Raw genomic sequence first — 20,552 nt, 5'->3', positions numbered from 1 at the left:
AGCAGAGCCCAACTCCCACCTGGCTTCCCCCCTCCTGTCAGGGAGTTGCAGAGAGGAGCCTCCTTTTCTCCAGGCTGAGCCCCTCCCAGCTCCCTCAGCTGCTTCTGGTGCTCCAGCCCCTTCCCCAGCTCCATTCCCTTCCCTGGACATGCTCCAGTCCCTCAATGTCCTTCTTCCAGGCCTGGAACTGGACACAGAACTCAAGGCCTCACCAGTGCCATTTCTTTACTGAGCCCATCTGGAGTTCTCTTACTGGGGGAATGACGACATCTAGTATTTTAAGATGCTTTGGAGTTGCTTCTTCTGGCACAAGCTTGTTCTCTGAGGATCCTAAAACGCAAAATTAAGCAAAGCCACAAAGCTTGAACTTGCTGTCCTGGGAGCTTTGCTGCCTGCTAGGCTCTCTAAGATGCTGTGGGGAGGCTGCTGAGGCTCAGCCAGCCCTCTTGCCCTTATCCCTTCCAGTCTGCCTGCATAGCTCAGCTTCGGCAACCCCCAAACTGTGTCAGACGTGGCTGAAGGAAAACAGCTTACCATCCCATCAGCTGGAGCAGGTGCCTGGTGTTTAGGAGCAGCCCTGATCTCTGATTCTAATCGAGCTCTTGTGGACTTCAGAGAAATTAAACCTTAATTTCTCTTTGCTCTTGTGGTTTCCTGGAGCATGGGGTAATTGCTATTCTAAGTGCTGCCAAAGCTGCGGTCTCTGAGTAATTGGAGTGTGAGTGGATCTTGTTCTGATTAGGGCTTGGCTGGGGCTGGCGAGTGCTTGGGGCTCTGGGATGAGTAGTGTGTGTGCATCAGCCACGGGGCTCATTGGGAAGGAGGGAATGGCTGTGTGGACAAACCTGAGCCTGGACCAGGGGCATCACCCCTCTGGCCCTGGAGCTGAAGTCCCTGTCTCTCACCTGCGTGGATGAATTTGGCCATCACAGGCATTTCCGTGCTTTGCTATCGTTTCATTCTCTGTAAGACTTGAGACCTGCTGGTCTTCGGGTCTCTGCTGCAGCCCAAGGTCAAACCATGACAGCAAAGACAAGGGACTCGTTCATAGGAGCCCTGTGAGGCTCAAATGGTGCAAGGAGCCCCCGGGCTGGGCTGGGTGTGTCATGCTTTCGTGGCACATGCACACACACAGAGTGGTTTTTCTCTGAAGGGAACAGGAAGCAGTTGTGGCAATAGCTGTTCCTCGCAGCCATTGCAAGTTCAGCAGCTCCCAGGGCTCCTGCTGGGTTTCTGGGGGTTTGCAACCCCCCTGGGGACTCTGCTGGACCCTCCTGGAGCCCAGACCCTCCGGAGGGTGAGAGGGATTGTTGGGGCAGCACTGGGGCCGCTGTTGTGGAAAATGCAGCGTGGGAGAGGTGGGTTTGTTTGTGCTATCAGAAAGGGGAAGCGGTGAGAAGGTTGAGCCAACAGCCCCCGTGAGCAAACCACCCTCATGGCTGCTGCTCCCCTGGTGAGGCTCCGCTTCTTGCTTTGCTCCAGCAGCTGGAGAAGCCAGGGCTGTGGGATCCAGATGTGCACAGGGAACTCACCACAGGGATTCCTCCAGCCCTCAGGGTAAGTCGCTCCCTGCACAAGCTCCATGCCACAACAATGGGGTTGTCATTCGTCTTCCTCAAGGCCTTGTGAGGAAGCAGCTTGTCCTGAAGCCAAAAGTCCCAGTGCTGGATTTTGTGCAGCCTCCCCCCTGCACAGGCTTAAGGGCACAATGTGGGCTTGGGAGTCTGAGCTCACGGGGAGCTTCACTCTGCTCAGAGTGAAGAGGAGGAGACAAGGTCTAGGAGTGAAGTGTGTCCCCATGGCTGGTTCTGGGGCAGTTCTGGGCTGGCTGGGCACCCTTCAGGTGCTGCTCTTGGCTCCTGCTGCTGCTGTGCCACAGCTGAAGGTTTGCAAAGACACCCTGGCACTGCGCACAGCTGGGTTTTGGGCTGGGTGCAAGAGGGGTCCGTGCCTGGGAGCCCCAAATTCCACTCCAAACTGCCCAGTCCAGTTACTGGGGAGATGGAAGCAGAGGGGATGTGGGGAGGGGTGTACTGATGACACTTTGGGTTTTGTGGCCAGGTGAGGGAAATGGTTTTTGCCACCTGCCTTTGCACAACACTACCCCAGCCTGGGCTCCAAGCCAGGAGGTACCTGTGGTTGTTCCCAAACTGGCTGTGCTCTGCTCAGTGAGGCCACAAGTGTCAGGTAAACAGCAGGGAGGAGGTTTGGTCTGGCCCAAGAGCCCAGCAGCTGCACTGGGATAAAACTTGACTTCTTCAGCCTAATTGAGGGATTGGGAGCAAACTTTGGAGCCAGTCTTGGCTGTGGGGATGGTGCCAGTCAGGAGCAGTGGCCTTGGAGACCTTGGAGTGGGGAGTTTGTTCTCTTGGGGCAGTTTGGAGTTGGCTGAGATTGCTCCCACCTGCCTCCCTGCATGGGAGAGCTGAGGAGGGCTTGGAGAAAGGTCCTTGCCAGGGGATGGGGACTTGCTGTGAACTGCAGGAGGATGCTGATGTTGCAGACGGACAGGGTTTCGTGTGGTCCCTTGCAAGGGTTCTACCACAGCACTTGAAACCAAGAACAAAGGTACAAATGTCAAGCCTGTGGTCTTAACTCTTACTCTGCACTGCAGGTGACTCTTACCCAGTGTCACTTCAGGTTCTGCTCTTGCCAAACGGCCTGGAAGATGGTGATTTCCCATGCTGACAGCTGACAGCCATGAATGGAGCTGGGAGGCTCTGGCAGAGGGGAAGGGGGTTGTGGTGTGCTAACAGCATGTTTTCTGTTTCAGTCTGCAAGCCTTGAGCAGTGCTTGGGGGCTGTGTGTGTTCTGGGGCTGCTGATCCCCAGGTCCAGCTGTAGGAAGTCACTGACCCATCACACAGGTAGGAACGCCAGGGACCAGGAATTTCTCCCTGGCTACAGCTTCCATCAGCTGATACTTCTGACAAAACACTTGGCTCCTCCACTCCCCCCTTGGCAGCCCCTGGGCTGCAGCCCTGCAGCGCTGCCTTAGAGCGCGCTGAGCTCTGCTGTGCTCTGTGCTGGCGTCTCCTGCTCTGGGCTGTACCCTGCACGGGGCTCCCAAATGTCAGACTCGCTGCTCAACCACTCCTGGCCATCGTTTTCCAAGCACTGGAAGAAGAGATGGTCCTTTAAGCGAGGTAATGGCCTGTGTGTGGGGAGAGTGGGCTGAGAGCGTGTTGGGAGATGGGCTGCTGCAGGATGGGAGGACAGCCTGTCCTGGGCTGAGCAGGTACCAAAGAACATTGGGGTCCCCAGGCAGAGCTTGTTTTGGGGTGCTACCCCTCCTCCCTGCAGGGGACACTGCCTAAGTGCTGGTTAATGCTTTTTGTTCCACTTCATCTTCTTTTCAAGGCACATAAATGCCTTCAGGAGCTGGGGAATGGGTTGAATATCAGCCTTCTGGTTTTGTATTAAGTTTGTTTCATGGCTGGTAGGGAGCTGGAGGTCCTGGTTCTTGCAGACAGCTGTCTCTGCACGCTGCCTGGAGAGAGCTTGGGGTTTGAGCAGATGCTGGGGAAAGATTCTTCTGGTCTTCCAGTGAGGGCTGGTGAGCACTGCCAGAGCTGTGCAGTTTGGGTGGCCCTGGCTGGGCTTCCCAGTGTCTGACAGCAGGGATGGGAAGTGACAGCAATTGAGTGAACTGACCTCATTCCTGCATGTGGTGCCATGACTTGGGAATAGGGAAGTGAGAGTCCTGACATTTGCAGTCCCAGAGAAGCTGGACACTGCTGTTCTTGCCTCCAAACACTACTTCAGGCTGACAATGTTGGGTACCTTTACCTGTGGCATTAGAGCTTCTGGCACTCTTTCTCCTCCATTATTCCTCGACCCCTCCCAGTTCTCTTCTGATGTGGATGTGCAGGAGACCAAGATCCGAACTGAACACTTGAAGGAACGTCAGTTCAGAGTAGGAGCTCTGAACATCAGTTCAGAGCAGTTCAGAGCTGGACACCCCACTTCAGCCTCCCCAGTGCCGTGCCTGCTGGAGTGGTTGTGCTCACTGGGGAGGCTCAGGTGAGCTGATTTCTCTAACAAATGAATCAGCCTCACAGTGCTCTCAAGCACTGACTGCTTTGGAGAGGACCTGGGTAGAATCAGCTCCTCTCAGCATCTGCTTTCAGAGCAGTTTGTCCCAATGGGGCTTGAGCTGTGGGCACAAAACATTGGGGTCTCACTCCAGAGTGAATCAGAGGGACTGCAAATCCCCCTCAGCCCTGCCAAGACCTTTCAGCTGAGAGTGAGCAGAAAACAGTGCTGGCTGCCTGCTCCTCAGCACCCAACAGCCAGGCCCCAGGCAGGGTGATAAGGCAGCAGTTCCCTGTACAGTGTGTTACAGTGTGGGACAGCTTATTATCCCCCTCCCCTGCCTGGGCTGCAGGAGCCAATCCCCACCACTGCCAACGAGGACAATGAGGGGCCCAGATCAGGCCAGGGTCTGCCCTTCAGCTCATTTTGGCACAGGGAGTTCAGCACTTGCTTTCCCAAGGTTTTTCCCTATGGCTCTGGACATCCTGCAACACAGTACGTGAAGGGCAGCTGGTACAGGGCCAGCAGAGCAGGGGCCAGGGGGAGATGGAATCACTTTTTTTTCTTGTCTGTGATGCTCCCCGTGGTTTCCCAACAGTCTCTACCCTGGCTGCTGGGAAATGCCCAGCCATTCTGGTCTTTCCTTCCTCCTGGGATTGTTTCACATAGCAGAACTGCCCAGTGCCTTTATCCCAATGCATTTGGTTTGGCCTTTCCCTGGTGGGAATGCAGACAATGTTTGATGTTGGAGGATGTGACTGACGTGGTGAGAGCTGCCATCCGTTTTTCCTCTGACGTGTTTCCCTGTCAGCGTCAGCCTGGCTCCAGCGTCAGCTGGGGACCTGTAGCATCCGGCACTGAGCTGGGGGCAGGTGAGGACAGGACACTGCTGGCAGAGCTCGTTCCAGTGCTGGCTGCTCTGGTGCTGTCACCTGCTGTGACACTCGTGGGTGCATCTCCAGTGACCAACCTGTCCGAGGGAAAGCAGCAGAGGTGGTAGTAGGAGGGAGGGTTTGACTATAGGTCTGAGTTGGAATTATTAAAATCTCTGCTGAGCTCCCAGCAGCCTTGCACAGAGTTATAGCCAGGGCAGCTCATCCAGCTGATCCCATTGTCCCCACAGCATCAAAACCCCCCGAGATTGTCCCAGATTGTCACATGCACTGGACACCTGTCACTGCTTCCTTCCTCCGCACACAGCAGCCCAGGGTCCTCATGTTTCACCTGTGGGAAGCTCTGGCATAGTGCAGGGACCATCCCAGCCCAGCTTCCTCCCCAGCTCTGCCCTGGGAATTCCTCTGAGGAGGCTGCTCCCTGCAGCAATAACCTTTTATGGTTCCTGGCCAGAGGCGAATTAAGCAACTGCAATACCTAATCTGCTTAATGTTCTCCTAAAGCAAACAGTATTTGTTCTTGAAAGTGTCATTTTGTCATCCCATCTAAAGCTTAAACTGAGGGAAGGTGACTGCTGCTGTCTGCCAGTGCCTGGGGGGCCAAGATTCCCCATCCCCTTATCACCATGCTGGACATGGATCCTTCCAAACAGGCTTGAGTGCATGGTCCAAGAGACTCAAGGGGCTCCAGAGTTTGCCACACTTGCTGATACTGGGTGACCACCTTGATGGTGGATATAGGGATGTTCACAGCCCCCCAAACCTGTATCCCTCCTGTGTGTGCTCCACGCTGCTCCTTCCTTGCTCACCATCCCACAACTTTCCATCACTGCCTTGCCCAAGCACCCTCACAGCTCAGCTCTGCTCCCGGTGCCAGCCTAGCATCAACTGGCTGAGACTGAGATGTGGGAGCCCAGAATTGCCGTGGCTGGTGCTCACACATTGCCTAAAATGGTCTCTCCATGGCTGCAGCCTGTGAGCTGCGTGTCTCTGCCTCACAGCCACCATGCTCCCTGGAACTGATTTATCGCGTGTTGAACCGAGTGTCTGAAGCCTCTGAGGAGGATTTAAGTCCTTCGGTGGGTCTGGAGGGGCTCTGTTGACTGCAGCCTATGCCTTTGCCCAGATCCTGAGCCTTGCATGGCACAGGCAGAGCACAGGGAATACTTTCCAGGCCTCCATGGAGCTGACTCTGTTCCAGGGATCCACTTTAGAGCTGCACAGAGCCTTGTGCAGGCCCAGAGTAGCCTTGGAGGGGTGGCCGGACCTTGAAGGGGAGGAAAAAACTCTTTGTTTTAGCTAAACCTGTAGGCCAGGGCTCTGGTCTTTGTCAGGCCACCATCCTTGTCAGCTCCAGCAGCCACATTCTTGCTGCCCCCCGGGCCTTTGCTGCTTTAACTGTGGGTAGTTCGCTGCTGAAGGAATGGCGAGAACAGGGAATCTCCTTTTTCTTCCTTCCTTGTACTTGTATGAGGGTCCTGGTCCCCCTGGGACCTTCCCCACCTCCTGGTTGCTTCCCTTGGGTCCATTCTTCCTTAGCCTTCATCCCAGCCTGTTTGGGGACTTCAGTGGCTTTCACTGCTCACTGACACTTTTAGGTGCTGTTTCCTACAAGCTCATGCCAAAACCTGTGCTGGTTTAAAGGTGCATTGACTTCAAAATGCTGATTTTTCATTACAAGCTGAATCCAGATGAATTCAAGGAAAGCAAAAGGTGATGTTCAATAACTTACTAAACCTCTGCTGTTTGCAGGTGTGGCTCAGGAACATCCTGGACAAGAATTTGTCTATTCATTAAAAATGTCTTGTGAAGTAAATTTTACAACCTTGCTAGAAAACCTGTTTCAGATTTTCCCTGCTCTTATAGCTAAAAAGCCCTTAATTAAAATAGTGCCTTCACAAAGTGTTTTCTTTCTATATTATTTATAGTCCCTCACTTGAAGCCACCACAGACATTTAAACACACCAAACGCCCCTTAAAACAGAAAATCTGGCATCTGCAGTGTGTAGTGGGATCCAAGGACCAAACATCCCAACTATTCCTCATGTTTGCTGCCTTTTTTTAGTTGGCACCACACAATTCCTGGCTGAATTGTGTAGCTTTATAACCCACAGCAGGATGCAAGATTTCCAAGAGTGTATTTCTTAACAATGTCTTCCTCACATTAATGTTTTTATACTTGGCTTTCCTCTTGTGTGAGCGATTTCTAGCAGTTTCCTGCTGGTTTTTCCCACTAGATAGATATGGCCACTTACAGTCTCTTGCTGTTGTTCTCTGCATCTTCAGAGATCCACCATAGTTCTTCAGCCAACAGCCTGGCTGTTTTCCCTTCACCTCAGCTGTGCATATCCCAAAAGAATAAAAAGACCTCAGTGAGTCACGCAATGGTTTAGAGATTGTGGCTGAGGTTTACAGTGTGTCTCGCTCCATAGGAATGTGCTTCACTCAGCTGGAAGATCTATTGTACCATGAAACACATTCAGACCATGGCTTTGTTTCTCAATGAGTTATCAGGTGGTGTACACACACTCAGGTTCACATTCCTGCGTGGGGAAAATGCACAGGAGTGAGCTGTGCTCCCACTATTGCTCTGCACATTCAGTGTTGTCTGGAGTCAATAATGTGCCTCCAATTTGCCTCCCAGTGGCATCCTTTATTCCTTAACGATGAAAAGAAAATCTCTGACAGTATTTTTATTCCTAGATTTCTGCTTCAAAGGTCCATAATATCAATAGCAACCATCAAAATGTGTTTGAGTCTTCTTTTACTGTGGAAATGGCCTCTGCAGCATAGGACATCTGACATGGGTCTGGCTGGGATGGCAAAAAAGCCTGGTCTCTGTCCTTGCACATGCTGCAGCTCAAAGGATGAGATTTCTGCTGTTACAGAATCCCTGCACCAGGATCAAGGCTGCTGTGGTCTAGAGATTGCCTGGCACTGCCGACCTTTAAGGGGCAAGGGAGCAGAACGCCCGATTGCAGCTGATTTTCCATCTCTCCCAGCTGTCTGGTTACCCGCTGTGACCTTCTCTGTCTTGCAGGGTCTGACTGCAAGCCATGTTTACGGGAATTCACTGATCACCGCACTCCTGCTTTGGAGTATCCCACCCTCAAAAGCTTCCTCCCATCCCTCATTGCTGAGGATGACTCCTTCTGCACCAACATGGCTGAAGAGAAGGCAAGTGTCTTCTTTCCTTCTGCTATTCCATGAGGCAAGAGCCAGGGTCAGCAAGCTGGCTGGTCAGCTCCACATCCAGAGGGATTTGCGACAGAGTAAGAATGGGGGAAAGGGGTACTGATCCAGATTGTCAGGGAATACAAGGTTATATTACTTCTGTCGCTGGGAAAAATCATTCCTGAGTGCTTTGTATTGGTGTTGGGGGAAATAAAGCACAGAGGGACCCTGAGATGGTGGGGCTGGTGCAGGTATGACTTTGAGAGGCAGTAAGAGAGGGGTGCTATTAGAAAATCTGATTTGAGAAACACATCTGCAAGTCTGGTCCTGCTCTGCACCTGAGTTCTGCATGGGAGGTGTCCCCTCCGCAGGATCAGTGCAAGGCTCTCAGGTGGGATTTGTTCTGCCTTTGCAGGAGGATTCATCTTCCACAGAGCTGGATGTGCCAGCAGCAGACTCGCACAGCAGCACGGAGGATCTCCTCTCAGACTCTGCTCTCCACGGCACTGAGTATTACAAAGATCTGGGGCTCCTGAGCGCGCCCATTGCCAAAACAGCTCCAGAGATGGCAGCACAGCCAGAAGAAGGATCCCAGGCCGTGCCTGTTGTTTGCTTATTGGAAGAGAGACCAGGAACTCTGAGCAAACTGTCTGTGGATGTTGCTTTCTCCAACCCCATTTCCTGCTTGATGCGTTACGGCGAGGCCAAATGCTGCTTTCTCAACAAAGGCCACGTGTGCCCCTGTGCAGCGGGGCCAGGAGATGGAACCAGCACTCCCGAGTGTCCTGCAGAGGCAGACAAGGAGCTGGACCTGCGGGAGGCCCAGGATTCCTTCCCCACACTGGTGAGATCTATGTCCACCTCTCGGAGGCACAGTTGGGAGAGGCCTTTGTCACCAGTGGACTGCAAGCGCAGGTACAGTGAGACTGCGCAGGACTGCGAGCACAGAGACTGTGAGAGATATTTGATATATACAGTGCAGTGATGGTGTGTGAGGCTGGGGCTGCTGCTGGGTGGTCTCCCTCACTTGTCAGCATCTGCCAGAGCAGCTGGACGCCCACTGCTCATGTTGGGTGGGATGTGGAGGAGCAGATGCTAGAGCAGCAAGAGGATTTAATGTCTCTTTGGCAGTAGGAAGGTCCTCTTTTCCTGGTCTTGAGGCCAGGATGAGGATCTCTCATCTGGAGAGAACTCATTTCTGTCTGGAGGTAACCTTAAACAGCATCAGCTGCCCCGATGACCTCCATCCTCTGGCTCAAAGGGAATTTTTCCCATCACAGAGAGATTAAGAGAGCTCTGTCAAATCCTTTTTCTTCTTGTCTGTGAGTTGGCTTGGTGAGGCCTGTGTCTGCAGTCACTGTGAGGGAATGGCCTGAAGTTGTGTCAGGGGAGGTTTCAGTTGGATATTAGAAAAAGGTTCTTTCCCCAGAGGGTGGTGGGGCACTGAAGAGGCTCCCCAGGGCAGTGGTCACAGCACCAAGGCTGACAGAGCTCAAGGAGTGTTTGGATGATCCTCTCAGGCACAGGATGTGACTTCTGGGGTGTCCTATGCAAGGCTGAGGGTTGGACTGGATGATCCTTGTGGGTCCCTTCCAGCTCAGCATATTCTGTGATTCTGTATGCTCCAGCCCTCTGCCCTCCACGTGACTGCAGAGGAGGTTGTGTTTTGTAGCATGATGCTGAGCTCTGGGAGCAGAGTCAGGCCTGGAATTCCTGCCATCCTCTGCTCCTGCCACATGAATGCCTTGACCTCCAGGTTCCTACATGAATGCTTTCCCTGCTGACAAATGTATTGATCTCCCAGCTGACTGGGATTTAGGTGCAAGCCAGTGACGACTATTTTTATCTCTCCTCCTTATATGGTACCTCAAAATTATCTTAGCCTGAAATCTTGGCAGTTCTTTATCAAGCTCGGGCTTTGGTTCTCAGACCTCTTGTTGCCCCATGCGCTGTAGATCATTCACAGTTTATACTGGAAGAGGCACAGGAGGAACAGCAGCCTGGAGCAGCTGTGTCAGGGACATATTCTGTCCACTCTCTGGGTGATGAAACACGTGTGAGCATGAGGCCAGGGAAGGGTAATATGCCCCATTCTTCCCTAAGCAAACACTTCCTGAAGCCTGTCTGTGGCAGCAGGAATGAGGTGACTGTGATCTGCAAACAGAACCCATGCAGAGACTAAGATTTTCCACTGAGCTCTATCCATCGTTTTGCTCCTGTGCTGTTGGCACTGCAACAGCACTTGGTGTGCAGGACATTGTGGGCACTGGGGGAGCTGGTCCACCCCTCATTTCCCAGAAAATAATTTCTTTTTCCTTCCACGAAGCTGGGCCCTTGTGGGAGCAGGATTTAGGACATGATGCCACAGTGGTGATGTGATAAACATCATCATCTGCCACTTCTAAATGCCCAGAGGGACTTTCCTGGTGTGGCAGCTGACAGGGCAGCAGCTCTTGGGCAGGCAGGCCAGGCTGCAGCCCAGGTGGCTGCACAGTCTCAGAGGTTGCTAAGACATGAGTGTGAGCCATCCAGCACTAAACATCCCGGGTGACCAAGGAGCTGAGGGACTCGCTGATGGCAGCCAGAGGAGCTGTTTTTAACAGGCTCAGGACTTGGTGTCCAGGCTGATGCTTACTGGCATTTCCTTTTCCATGTGCCTGTTGTTGTGACCCTCCTTGTCCCAGATGCATGAGCGCTTTAGGACCGTCCACCCAAGGAGCTGTGCAGGAGCTGTGCCATGCCTGGCACATTTGGACATGTCTGCTAAACTGGCTTGTTCCTCTCCCCTGATCAGGTTCAGCCTGGATGTCACAGAGATGGGCAGTGACCCAGAGCAGGAGGATGTGGGGAAGAGAAGCCAGTCCTGCCCACAGCCTCACGTGTCCCTTCAGCTGCCCAAAGGGGTGCTGGGAGCCTGGAGCAGTAGCAGGGCTGGCACAGTGATCAAAGTGGAGATAGAGTCGCTGCTCCCGAAGCTCACGGTGGGCCCCAGCCTGCAGGAGGTGGTGAGTGGGGAAGGCTGTGCACAGGGGCAGGAGGGAGAGCTGGGGGGGCAGAAGGGTCTGCCGCATGCTGGGCTCCTTCAGTGCCAGCATTGAACCGGGTGTGCCAGGAGGTCTGCAGGAATCTCAGCAAGAATGAGGCTTCTCTGCTCCAGGGCAAACTGCCCTGTCTTGCAGGATAAAGGCCCTGGGAGATGCTGAAGCACAGCCCTCTTTTCCCATATATCTAGCGGGAATTTCCCTTAATGCAGCCTGAGCCTGTTGCCTCTTTTCCTGTCAGTGTGCACCTGTAAGAAGAGTCTAGCTCTATCTACTCTATAATCCTCTGTCAGTGAGTTGAAGGCAGGAGTGTCACTCCCCTTCTTTGGGCTCAATGACAATTGATACATGTTCTAAAAAGTGAGAAGTGCCTAAGAAGGTTTCAGTCCCAAATGTCACTTGCTCCAGCTTCCCTGGAGCCCAGACCTGAGGCCGACAAACAGTTGGGCCTTATGTATCCTGCATCATAACCCTGACAAAACAGGAGGCAAGGGGTGAGGAATCAGCTGTGATGGAGGCTCCCTTGGTACACAAAGCACCAAAGATGTCCATGACTTTTTACTTCTCCAGAAATGTGTCAACAATGGGAAGAGACTGAGGTCCAAGTCTGTCCCAGCAGCCTGTGAGACCGTTGCCTCCCCTCAGATACCTCTCAGTTTCAACACTTCTCTTCCAGTTGTGGAAGGTTGGTATAGACTATATCCATGGCATTAAATGAGTTCAAGGTGTGATTAAGAAGATAAAAAACTGGAGCTGTAGCCTCTGCAAGCCTGGACATCCTCTGCTTACCCTTCCACATGGTCCCAATAGCTGCAGAAATACAAAGCCAAGCTGACTTTGAGTCTGGCCCTGGCTAACAGTGCAGTCTAAGCTCAGTTGTGCCCATCCCCAGTGACACAATGCCACACAACCTCTCTGTGGCAGTGTGTTGGTCACTCCCTACTCACACAAGGCCCACATGTGAGGACTGGCCCAGAGCTAAATGTAGACACTTAATAGCACAGCCTGGGAAGTGGAGGGTCTCTGGGGTTGGATCAGCTCCTATCCCTGGGCTGCAAAGCAGGATCCTCAGTAGTTACTTTAATACAGACTGGAGAGGGGAGGGGTAACATAGAAAATGATGTAGCCTTCACCTCGCCCACAGAAATGCAGAGCAGCCTCTTCCTTCCTAACTGCTCCTAGCATTTCTTCCTCCTCATTAAAGGCAGAGTGGGAGCCCAGCAAGATTAACAGGGTCCAGTTGCATATCTTGCAATGTAGTGTTCTACAAAGGTAAACCAGGTTTTCTGCTGAGAGCATTGTGTGTTCCAGGTGTTGAACCCCCTGCTCTGGAGGTGCTGGAGAAGGACCACGTGTCCCCAGACCATGTGTAGGTATTGTCAGTCCCGGCTGTTTTGAGAGGAAAGAGATTCTTGGGTGTATCTGAGCTACTGGGGATGCAACAGCAACGGAGATCCCACTCCATGCTGGGGCACAGCTGAGTAGTTGGTCTTAAACCAGCACTTGAGGCTTTGTGGGATGCAGAATGTCTGTGCAAGGACATTTTCTAATCCCTCCCTTCTCTTTTGCCCCATCCCTGGTAGCTTAAATGTCCAGAAGGTTCTTCAGGAGCTGAAACATTACCATGGGTAAGTGTGTGTGGGAGAGGGACATGGATGGGGATGTCACAGGACCCATCTGGCAAAGGACACTCGGTTCCTTGAGGGGCAAATCCCCAGGGTACCAGAATCACTGATTTCTTCCAGTGAAACTCTGGTAGAATTGCAAGGAGAAGGGACATTTCATGGGCCTCTTCTGTAACTCTAAAGGTGTTCCTGCCCCATCTCCAAAGACAAGACTTCCTGCTGACCCAGAAGTTCTGCTCTTGTGTTCTTTGCTGTGTGTCTGATGCCTTTTCCCTGGCCAGGGTGAAGCAGAGAGCTTGTGTGCAAGAAGGCAGTGACTCTTCCCAGCAGAACATCACTTGGTTTGAGTTCCTGTCTAATGAGTAAGTGACACAGAGGGTAACCCACACACTTCATGTTCCCAGAGCAGACTGATTTCAAGCCCCCCTCCATCTAAGCTCTACTGCCTTGCTAATCCTGAGTGCAGGACACTGGTATTGCAGGGGTTCAGCCAGGATCGGGGCACTGAATAACACCACAGACACAGACAGAACTTGCACACACAGTTTGAAAGTTCAGCTCCTTATTTGCAAGTGTCTCATTAATAAATGACATGGCTGATGCCAAACCAGATCCTCCAGGAGACGGAAAGCTCAGACTTGGGGTTCTAAAATAATGCATTAATGAACTTTATCAGTGATCTCCCTGAGCTGGGCTTGGCCAGTGGATTTCCCCTTCATTAAGATGTTTTTGTTTTATTTCAGAAATGAGGACAGTGGGAAGAGCGATAAAGCAGAGAAAGGCACAAAGGTGATGAGACGCCTGAGTTCCCTACGGAGCCGAGTCACTGGATCCTGGCAGAAGGATAAGGTGAGGGAGAAATGCTGAATTTGTGGAAGGAATTGTGAAATTCTTCAAGTAGAAAAGGGGATCTTACCCCAGAGAGTAGTTGACTGGATTGCTTTTGGGTGGCCAAGGCCTCTATCTTGGTCAATAGATGCACTGTGCCTCCTAACATAGTGCACGGGACAGAGCGATCCCCAACTTCCATCCCACCCTCCTCTAGGGCACATTCTAAATGCTCCTGTGCTGCCTTAGTTGTGCAGAGCAAGAGGAGTGCCTTGGCTGGGTGACTGCCTGGATCACCCTCTGTGGCAGGGAAGAGCCTGCAGAGACAAAGCCAAGTGCTGTATCCTGCCCTTTGTCACACCTAGACTGGACCTAGACTAGAGGGACTTGCTCAAACCTTTGGGAAAAGCACTGCCATCCCACTGTACCTGAACCCACCAGCTTCCTGCACACTCCTTTGTAGCAGCGGGGAAAGGAACACGTGGGCAGTGTAAGGCCTGTGACGAGCTGTGTTCTTCTCTCCTTCCAGGGTAAGAACAAAGAGCAACCAAAGGAGAGAGAGAAGGAGAAAGACACGAAGGAGCCAAAAGAGAGGTGGAAAGAGATCAGTGGGCACCAGCTTGTGCCAGGGGTTTTCTCCAGCTGCACCAGCTGCTCACTGTGTGCCAAACCTCTTGTGAATAAAAGTGGTCTGCAGTGTCTGAGTGAGTATGGCTGTCACTGCCTGGCTCTGCCCCAGCCTCTGCTCCCACCTCCCCTCCAGCCCAGCCTAAACCAGCCTCCTGAATTGCCTAAACCAGCCTCCTGAATTGCTCAAAGCAGCCTCCTGGATTGCTTCACTTCTCTGCCTGGCTTGGCTCTACCCCACCACCCTGCTTGGCCTGGCTTGGTTGTTTCTCCAAAGAGTCTAAACGATCTCTAAATCCTGCCTGGATTTATCCTCATTTTCTTTGGTCATTTGACCATGTCCTGCCCCTTTCTCCCAAGGAGGGTTCTAGGTCAACTTCCCCTTCACTAATTTTCTTTTTCCATGAAGTTCTGCTTTGCCTGAACAAATATCCCAACTGCCTGAGTGCAGCTGGATCTTTTAGGCTGTTTGTCACAGCTGCAGTGATGTTTCAGCTCAGCATCTGCCCTATGCATGGGCACAGGGATTTCTAGAGCATCCAAAACTTTATTAACAAACACAAAAGTCAAATGGTGCCTCCTAGGACCTGCATGGGTGAGACTGTTGCTTTTTACCACTGAGTAGTGGTAAGTAGTGGTACCATCTGCACGGGCCTCTGTGCTCCCACTGCATCCACTGTGACGTGGCTTTGGCTGACAAACCCTGTCCCTCCTCTTTGGGGCAGGTACCCAGGGCACTGAAGAACACTTTAAAAGGGATTGTCTGTGGGCAGAGAAAATTTCTGGAATTGAAAGAATTGCTCTCTTTCTCCACCCTGTACCCTCTGGCAATGCTCGCTCTCTAGTGAGGGTCTCTCAGAGGCTCTTAAGGTCGGTAAAACCTTCCTGGGCCATAAGAGGACTGGCTGACCTTGGACATGTGTAGTGAGAAGTGTGTTTTCCCTTCAGGGCAGCTGGAGGGAAATTGAAAAGGGGTACAGACCTGGCTATTAGTGAATGGTTTTCAGGTGACACAGCAAAAAGTAGGAAGCTTTGTGGAATATTTAGAGAGAACCTAAATGTTATGAGAGGAGGCAGAGTTATGCCTTGTCATTCCTGTCTGAGGAACCTCCTCTGTTTGCAGTCCTGCAAAAATACCTTAACCTGAGAGGATACAAGACAGTCCCAGTGCACCAGGAGCTTGGAGCCATGCTCCAAGCATGGCCTTGGGAATGCTGAGGTTGTTGTTAGTATGAGTGATTCTCCTCTGGACAACTGCTATGGAGATCTGTGATCTGGAGTTGGAGGTAGTTGTCAAAATAGGAGTGTGGCTCAGCATATTTTTATCCATCATAAATGTGCGGGGATTGGACATAAGTTATAGTAACTTTTACCTTGTTTCTCAGCCCTTCCATGAGGAACCTGTGTTCTGTCTTGTTAACATTCAGAAGAAAAACTCCAAGGTGGCCGACGCACTGGTTTGTGTTTGGGACTCCGTGGCATCTCCTTTGGCTCTCAGCTGCTCAGGGATGTGCTGCCCAGGATAACATGGGCAGCAGGGCAGCATAGCTTGTTTTATTGTGTTCCCTTTGCTTGAACTGAGGCTGAATTGGGCAGGGTTTGGAGATGTTCATTAAATTAATGGCCTGTCTGCGGTGAGATGTGAACTAAGGCTTGTTGTGTGACAGCTGTTTGGCTGACAGTGCCTATATTTGGATGATGCTGGGCTGGTAGCTGCTATCACCAGCTCCCATTATTGCAGCTCAGAACAGTGTGTAGTCTCCTGAGTAGTCCCTGATAGAGCTCTGGGGCCACCAGGAAGCTGGAGCAGCAGGCCTACTTTTCAGAAGTGTGAGCTGCTCTGTCAGGGCTCGGTCTGAGCTGTAGTTGCTGCCAGGATCTGAGGAGATTTGGCTGCTGCTCTTGTTTTCTTGTCATGAACTCACATTTCACCATCTCTACGCCTTGGGCCCCAGCCAGCCCTTGGTCCATCGCTGGTCAGGTGCTGCCGTTGATGTTGCCTGTTAACTGCAGCACCAACATGTGGTACGAGGCAAAACGGGCTCATGGAAAATACAAGAAAAGATGATGGTTAAAGAAAAGGATGAGATGAAGCCAGGGAGAGGAAGGATGGGGGAATGATTAGGAAGCCTGAGATGTTCCACTGTCTCATAGACACAAAAAGTCTGGTGGCTTCCAAGGCTGTGAAGAATTAGAGAAGTGAGAGCACTTCTTATTAGAGACAGTAATAGCAGGAGGAATTTGGCTTTTAATTCAGAACAAAGAAACATTGTTCTGCTAGAAACATGCATGTGAGATGTGAAGAAGGTAGGCAGCCCAGGTAGCCTGGTACCTGGTATCTTGTTTCCCTGTCTCATCTGATTCCTCCCATCTATCCTTACATCACATGATACAGAGTATCCCAGGGATGGACTGAAGGAGGTTGTGCTGTGTGTCAAGAGTATGGACACAGGAGAGTCTCTGCAGCTCACAGATGTGCTATGAGGAGCCTGGCAGGGATGGAAAACAAAGGAATGGTTGCAGTCACTGGGATCTCGACAACAGTGGCCACCCAAACTCTGCCATTACGTAAACTATGAGCTGAGAGCCTCTGGGTTTACTGTTCACCTAGAAATGAGAAAGCTCCTTCTGAGCCTCTGCTGTCAAGGGTGGAGAAGGTTCTGTGCCTAAATTAATCTTCCCTTATAAACATGCTTCCAGAGTTTATGCAACAAGAGTTAGATGAGTCCCAGGAAAGCCCTGACAGGAAGAGAGCTCTCCAAGCAGGCTGTGCCATGGAGGCAAGCCAGGGATATGCTGTGGAATACAGATGAAGAGAAGGATTGCTTCCCTCCTAGTGACTTGAGCATTGGGGTAGAGGTGGGTCTTCCACATCCTCTTTAGCTGACAGTCACATCTTTATTACATTATAGGAGAGACAGAGCCTGGGCAGATCAAACAGATCAAACATCCTCCTCAAAAGGAAACCTGTAGCTGCAACCAAAGTTTGTCGGGCTTCAGACAAACTCCTCTTCTTTAAGTGAAGGTGCTAGATTTAATAAATCTTCCTGAACCATACAGGCTATGCTGGACTGTCCTAGGCTGACCCTTGCTGGCTGCTTCAGTGCACTGGCTGATCTCTAACAGATTGCCGTAACAACTGGTCACTAGGACTTATTTAAAGCGTGTTGTGAAAGAGGTTTGGAGACCCATTTCCTTTCTCACAATGAGTAAGTGAGAGGACATGGGTCTGTGAAGTTTGTCAGGCAAACATCCTCCATCCATGGCCAAGGAGAGGCCAGAATAGCTTTTGGTTTGGACTTGAAATTTGTGTGAAATTCACCTCTCACTTGGCACTTGTGCTTGCACGGTTTTGTTTTCTGGATTCCCAGTGCGGCACCAATAAACTAATATGAGAAGATAGTTTTGGCTTATAATAAACAGGAATTACTTGATTTTTCTATCCTGAAATTTCTGCTCATAGCCCACACAGAGTCCTGAGATATCTGAAAAGCAGCAGACAACCTGGAACTTTGTGTTTCCGGAGAGAGACACAGGTGCCAAAAACCTTCTATTTGGGTGGAAAAAAGGAGGTTTGGCTGCTGTAACATGATGACAGTGATAAATGGACCGGAAGTCCCACTTGGAATAAATGATTACTAACAGAATTCCAAACAAACAGAGGCTAAACCAGAGTGGCGGCATCAAGCCGTGGGTTAAGGTGGTTATGAGCCAATGGAGAAGGATCTGAAGCAAATGCGAAAGCGGCTGCAGTGCTGGTTGCAGAGGAAACACTGACTGAGCTGTGACTGTGCTGACACAGAGCTGGTTCACTCAACTCAAGAGGTTCTAGAAAAGGAAACCAAAGTACATCCTATTCTCAGTGCTTCTCCTTTTCACTTTCTTCTTGTATCTGGGCAGTACTGCCTTCATTTGGAGCATCTCCAAGTGCTGCCCATTCCATTCCCTAATAAAACCTCAGGATCTTGTCCACTCGGGCTGACAAATACATAAGGCTGCAGGACAGTAATCTACCTCTAACACATTCAGCAAGAAACCTTTTGTTATTACAGAATTACACAGGCTTAGAGAGTTGGTGCTCTTCTCCTCTTTGCAATCCAAACCTTAGCTCAAAGCTATGGAGTTTTTGAGCTGGCTGCTGTGCCAGATTTTGTACTGATTTTGTAGTGATGCCCTGAGGCAGCTGCACAAGCACAGCACGTCCTCTCTGTGACAGCTGCAGTTGGGCAATCTGCAATGCTTTACTTTTACATTACAGTGAAGCACAAAGTTTGAAGTGCCCAGGGATGAATCAGTCACCAAGTGACAGCCAGCTGTTTAACCCCAAACTGCTTTACTTAATGATTATGTCCCTGTAGTGCTGACAGGCCCCAATAAACAACTGGGACCTCATTGTACTCAGTCCTGTAGGGAAGCAGCACAAAAGGGAACATTTTGGAAAAGTTTGCAACTATGAGATGAAGAGAAAAATAAAATCAATTAAACAGGTGGCAGTGTGGAAACCAGAGACCATACTGGTCCCATGGCAGGATTTCAGCACATTTCAAGCCCAACCTGTGGCAGGTTCTTTCAGAGCAGCATGGGAAAGCCGCAGGGTGGATTTTGAGAGGGAAGTTTGTTTTGCAATCGTGTATGCTGTGTTTTCAGGCTCAACAGGCAACTTGGATATGTGTGACTGAAAATACAACAGACTTTTGATCAGCACTGTAAATCCTCAGAGTGAAATAGGGAGGTAAGGTTGGATAGTGAGCTCTTCCCAGTTTTTTTCCCTGCACTGAGTACTCCAGGAGCCTGGTGCTAATACATCAAACCACACTGGTGTCAGGGAAAAGATGGTTTTTCCAGCAAGCAGTTTGGTTCTACAAGTCAGTGCATGGATCTGCTGGTAATGAAGATAATTCCCCTTTGCTCTCGCCATTTGTCTGTGCAAGGATCACTGGCAAAGGCCTGGGCAGGCACTTGCTCTTGAGGGCAGATAGGGAAGCCAGCATCTGCCAACCCACCGGGCACCCCAGCCTTGCCTTGGTAAGGGTGTCCATAAACACTTCAGTACTTTGGGATGGTAAATCCCACCAGGCTTTTAATATCGAATTATGTATTTCAAGTGCCAGGCTGTGTGCTGTGTACACATGAAGTACCATGTTAAAGCTGTCACTGGGGATGCCACATCCCAGCTGTTATGGGCCTCTTTAGTTTTTATGAATGTTGGGGGGAATCGTGTGCCCTCCCTGAGGAAAAAGCGTGGGCTGAGGGTGGTCATGCCCTCCCTGAGGGGAACGCATGGGCCGAGAGGAGCTGTTTGCCCTCTCTGAAGGGAAAGCATGGGCTAAGGGTGGCCATGTGCTGTCCCAGAGAGGAATGTGTGGGCTAAGGAGGCTTGTGACCTTGCTCAGGGGGACGTGTGGCTGGGGGGGGCCTGTGTACCCTCTCTCAGGAAAGGCACGGGCTATGGGTAGTTGTGCCCTCCCTGAGGGGCAGATGCGGGCTGAGGGACACACACTGTGTGCCCTCTCTGAAGGAAAGTGCAGGGTATGGGTGGTCGTGTGCCCTCCCTGAGGGGAAAAGTGTGGGCTGGTCGTACCCTCCCATGAGGGGAAGGAGCAGGCTATGGGTGTCCATGTGCCCTCCCTGAGGGGAAGGAGCAGGTTATGGGTGGCTGTGAGCCCTCTCAGAGGACAGAGCATGGGCTTAGGCTTGTCCATGTGCCCTCCATGAGGGAAGCCACAGGCTAAGGGGGCCGTAAGCCCTCCCTGAGGAAGAGATGTGGGATTGGGGTGCTTGTGCTTTCCTTGAGGAGAAAGCGTGGGTCAGGGGGGGACCGTGTGCCCTCCCTCAGGGAAGGTGTGGGCTAAAGGTGCCTGTGAGCCCTCCACGAGAAGAAAACACGGGCTGGGGTGTCGTGCCCTTCCTTAGGGGAACATGCAGAGTATGTGTGGCCGTGCACTCCCTGCTGGTCGGCAGTAGCCATGTGCCCTCCGTGAAGGAAAGCATGGGCTAAGAGGACTGTGTGCCCTCCCTGAAAGAAAGCGAGAGCTATGGGTTGCTCTGCCCACCCTGGGGGGCAGGCGCGGGCTGTGGTGGCTGTGTCCTCCTTGAGGGACAGGCACTGGTCGGCGGTGGCCATGTGCCCTCCCTGAGGGAAAACACGGTCTGGAAAGGGTCTGTGTGCTCTCCTCCAGGGCAGGACACAGGTTGTGACTGTCCGCCCGCGCTCCCCGAGGGGCCGAGACCCACCCCGGCCGTGCCGCCCGCGCAGGCGCACCCTCACATCCCGCTTCTCCTTCCGGGACACGGGGGCGTTTCCTGTTGCTGTGGCGGTGGCTCCCGGG

The 20,552-nt window shown here is 51.7% G+C and overlaps 1 protein-coding gene across 3 annotated transcripts in view; it reads left to right on the top strand.

Annotated features, from left to right (window-relative positions):
• Nucleotides 1-3,043: 3,043 nt before the first annotated feature.
• The window catches only part of ARHGEF18 (Rho/Rac guanine nucleotide exchange factor 18), a 49,169-nt gene continuing 31,660 nt past the window's right edge, over nucleotides 3,044-20,552 (top strand). For 2 of the 3 annotated variants that reach the window (XM_029964285.1, XM_018088692.2), the window contains exons 1-5: nucleotides 12,453-12,512; nucleotides 12,727-12,771; nucleotides 12,952-13,130; nucleotides 13,512-13,617; nucleotides 14,126-14,300. In XM_029964285.1, coding sequence (XP_029820145.1) covers nucleotides 13,561-13,617; nucleotides 14,126-14,300 — 232 coding nt within the window. In that variant the 5' untranslated portion in view covers nucleotides 12,453-12,512; nucleotides 12,727-12,771; nucleotides 12,952-13,130; nucleotides 13,512-13,560. Of the gene's footprint in view, nucleotides 3,147-7,968; nucleotides 8,106-8,517; nucleotides 9,018-10,896; nucleotides 11,108-11,713; nucleotides 11,829-12,452; nucleotides 12,513-12,726; nucleotides 12,772-12,951; nucleotides 13,131-13,511; nucleotides 13,618-14,125; nucleotides 14,301-20,552 lie in introns of those variants that run through there. The other variant, XM_008934038.3, reaches the window with a different exon arrangement.

The sequence above is a fragment of the Manacus vitellinus genome, unplaced genomic scaffold, assembly GCF_001715985.3.
Source record: "Manacus vitellinus isolate BGI_N305 unplaced genomic scaffold, ASM171598v3 scaffold_107_pilon, whole genome shotgun sequence".
In the NCBI taxonomy this organism is placed as follows: domain Eukaryota; kingdom Metazoa; phylum Chordata; class Aves; order Passeriformes; family Pipridae; genus Manacus; species Manacus vitellinus.
This window is presented reverse-complemented; position numbering and strand designations above follow the sequence as displayed.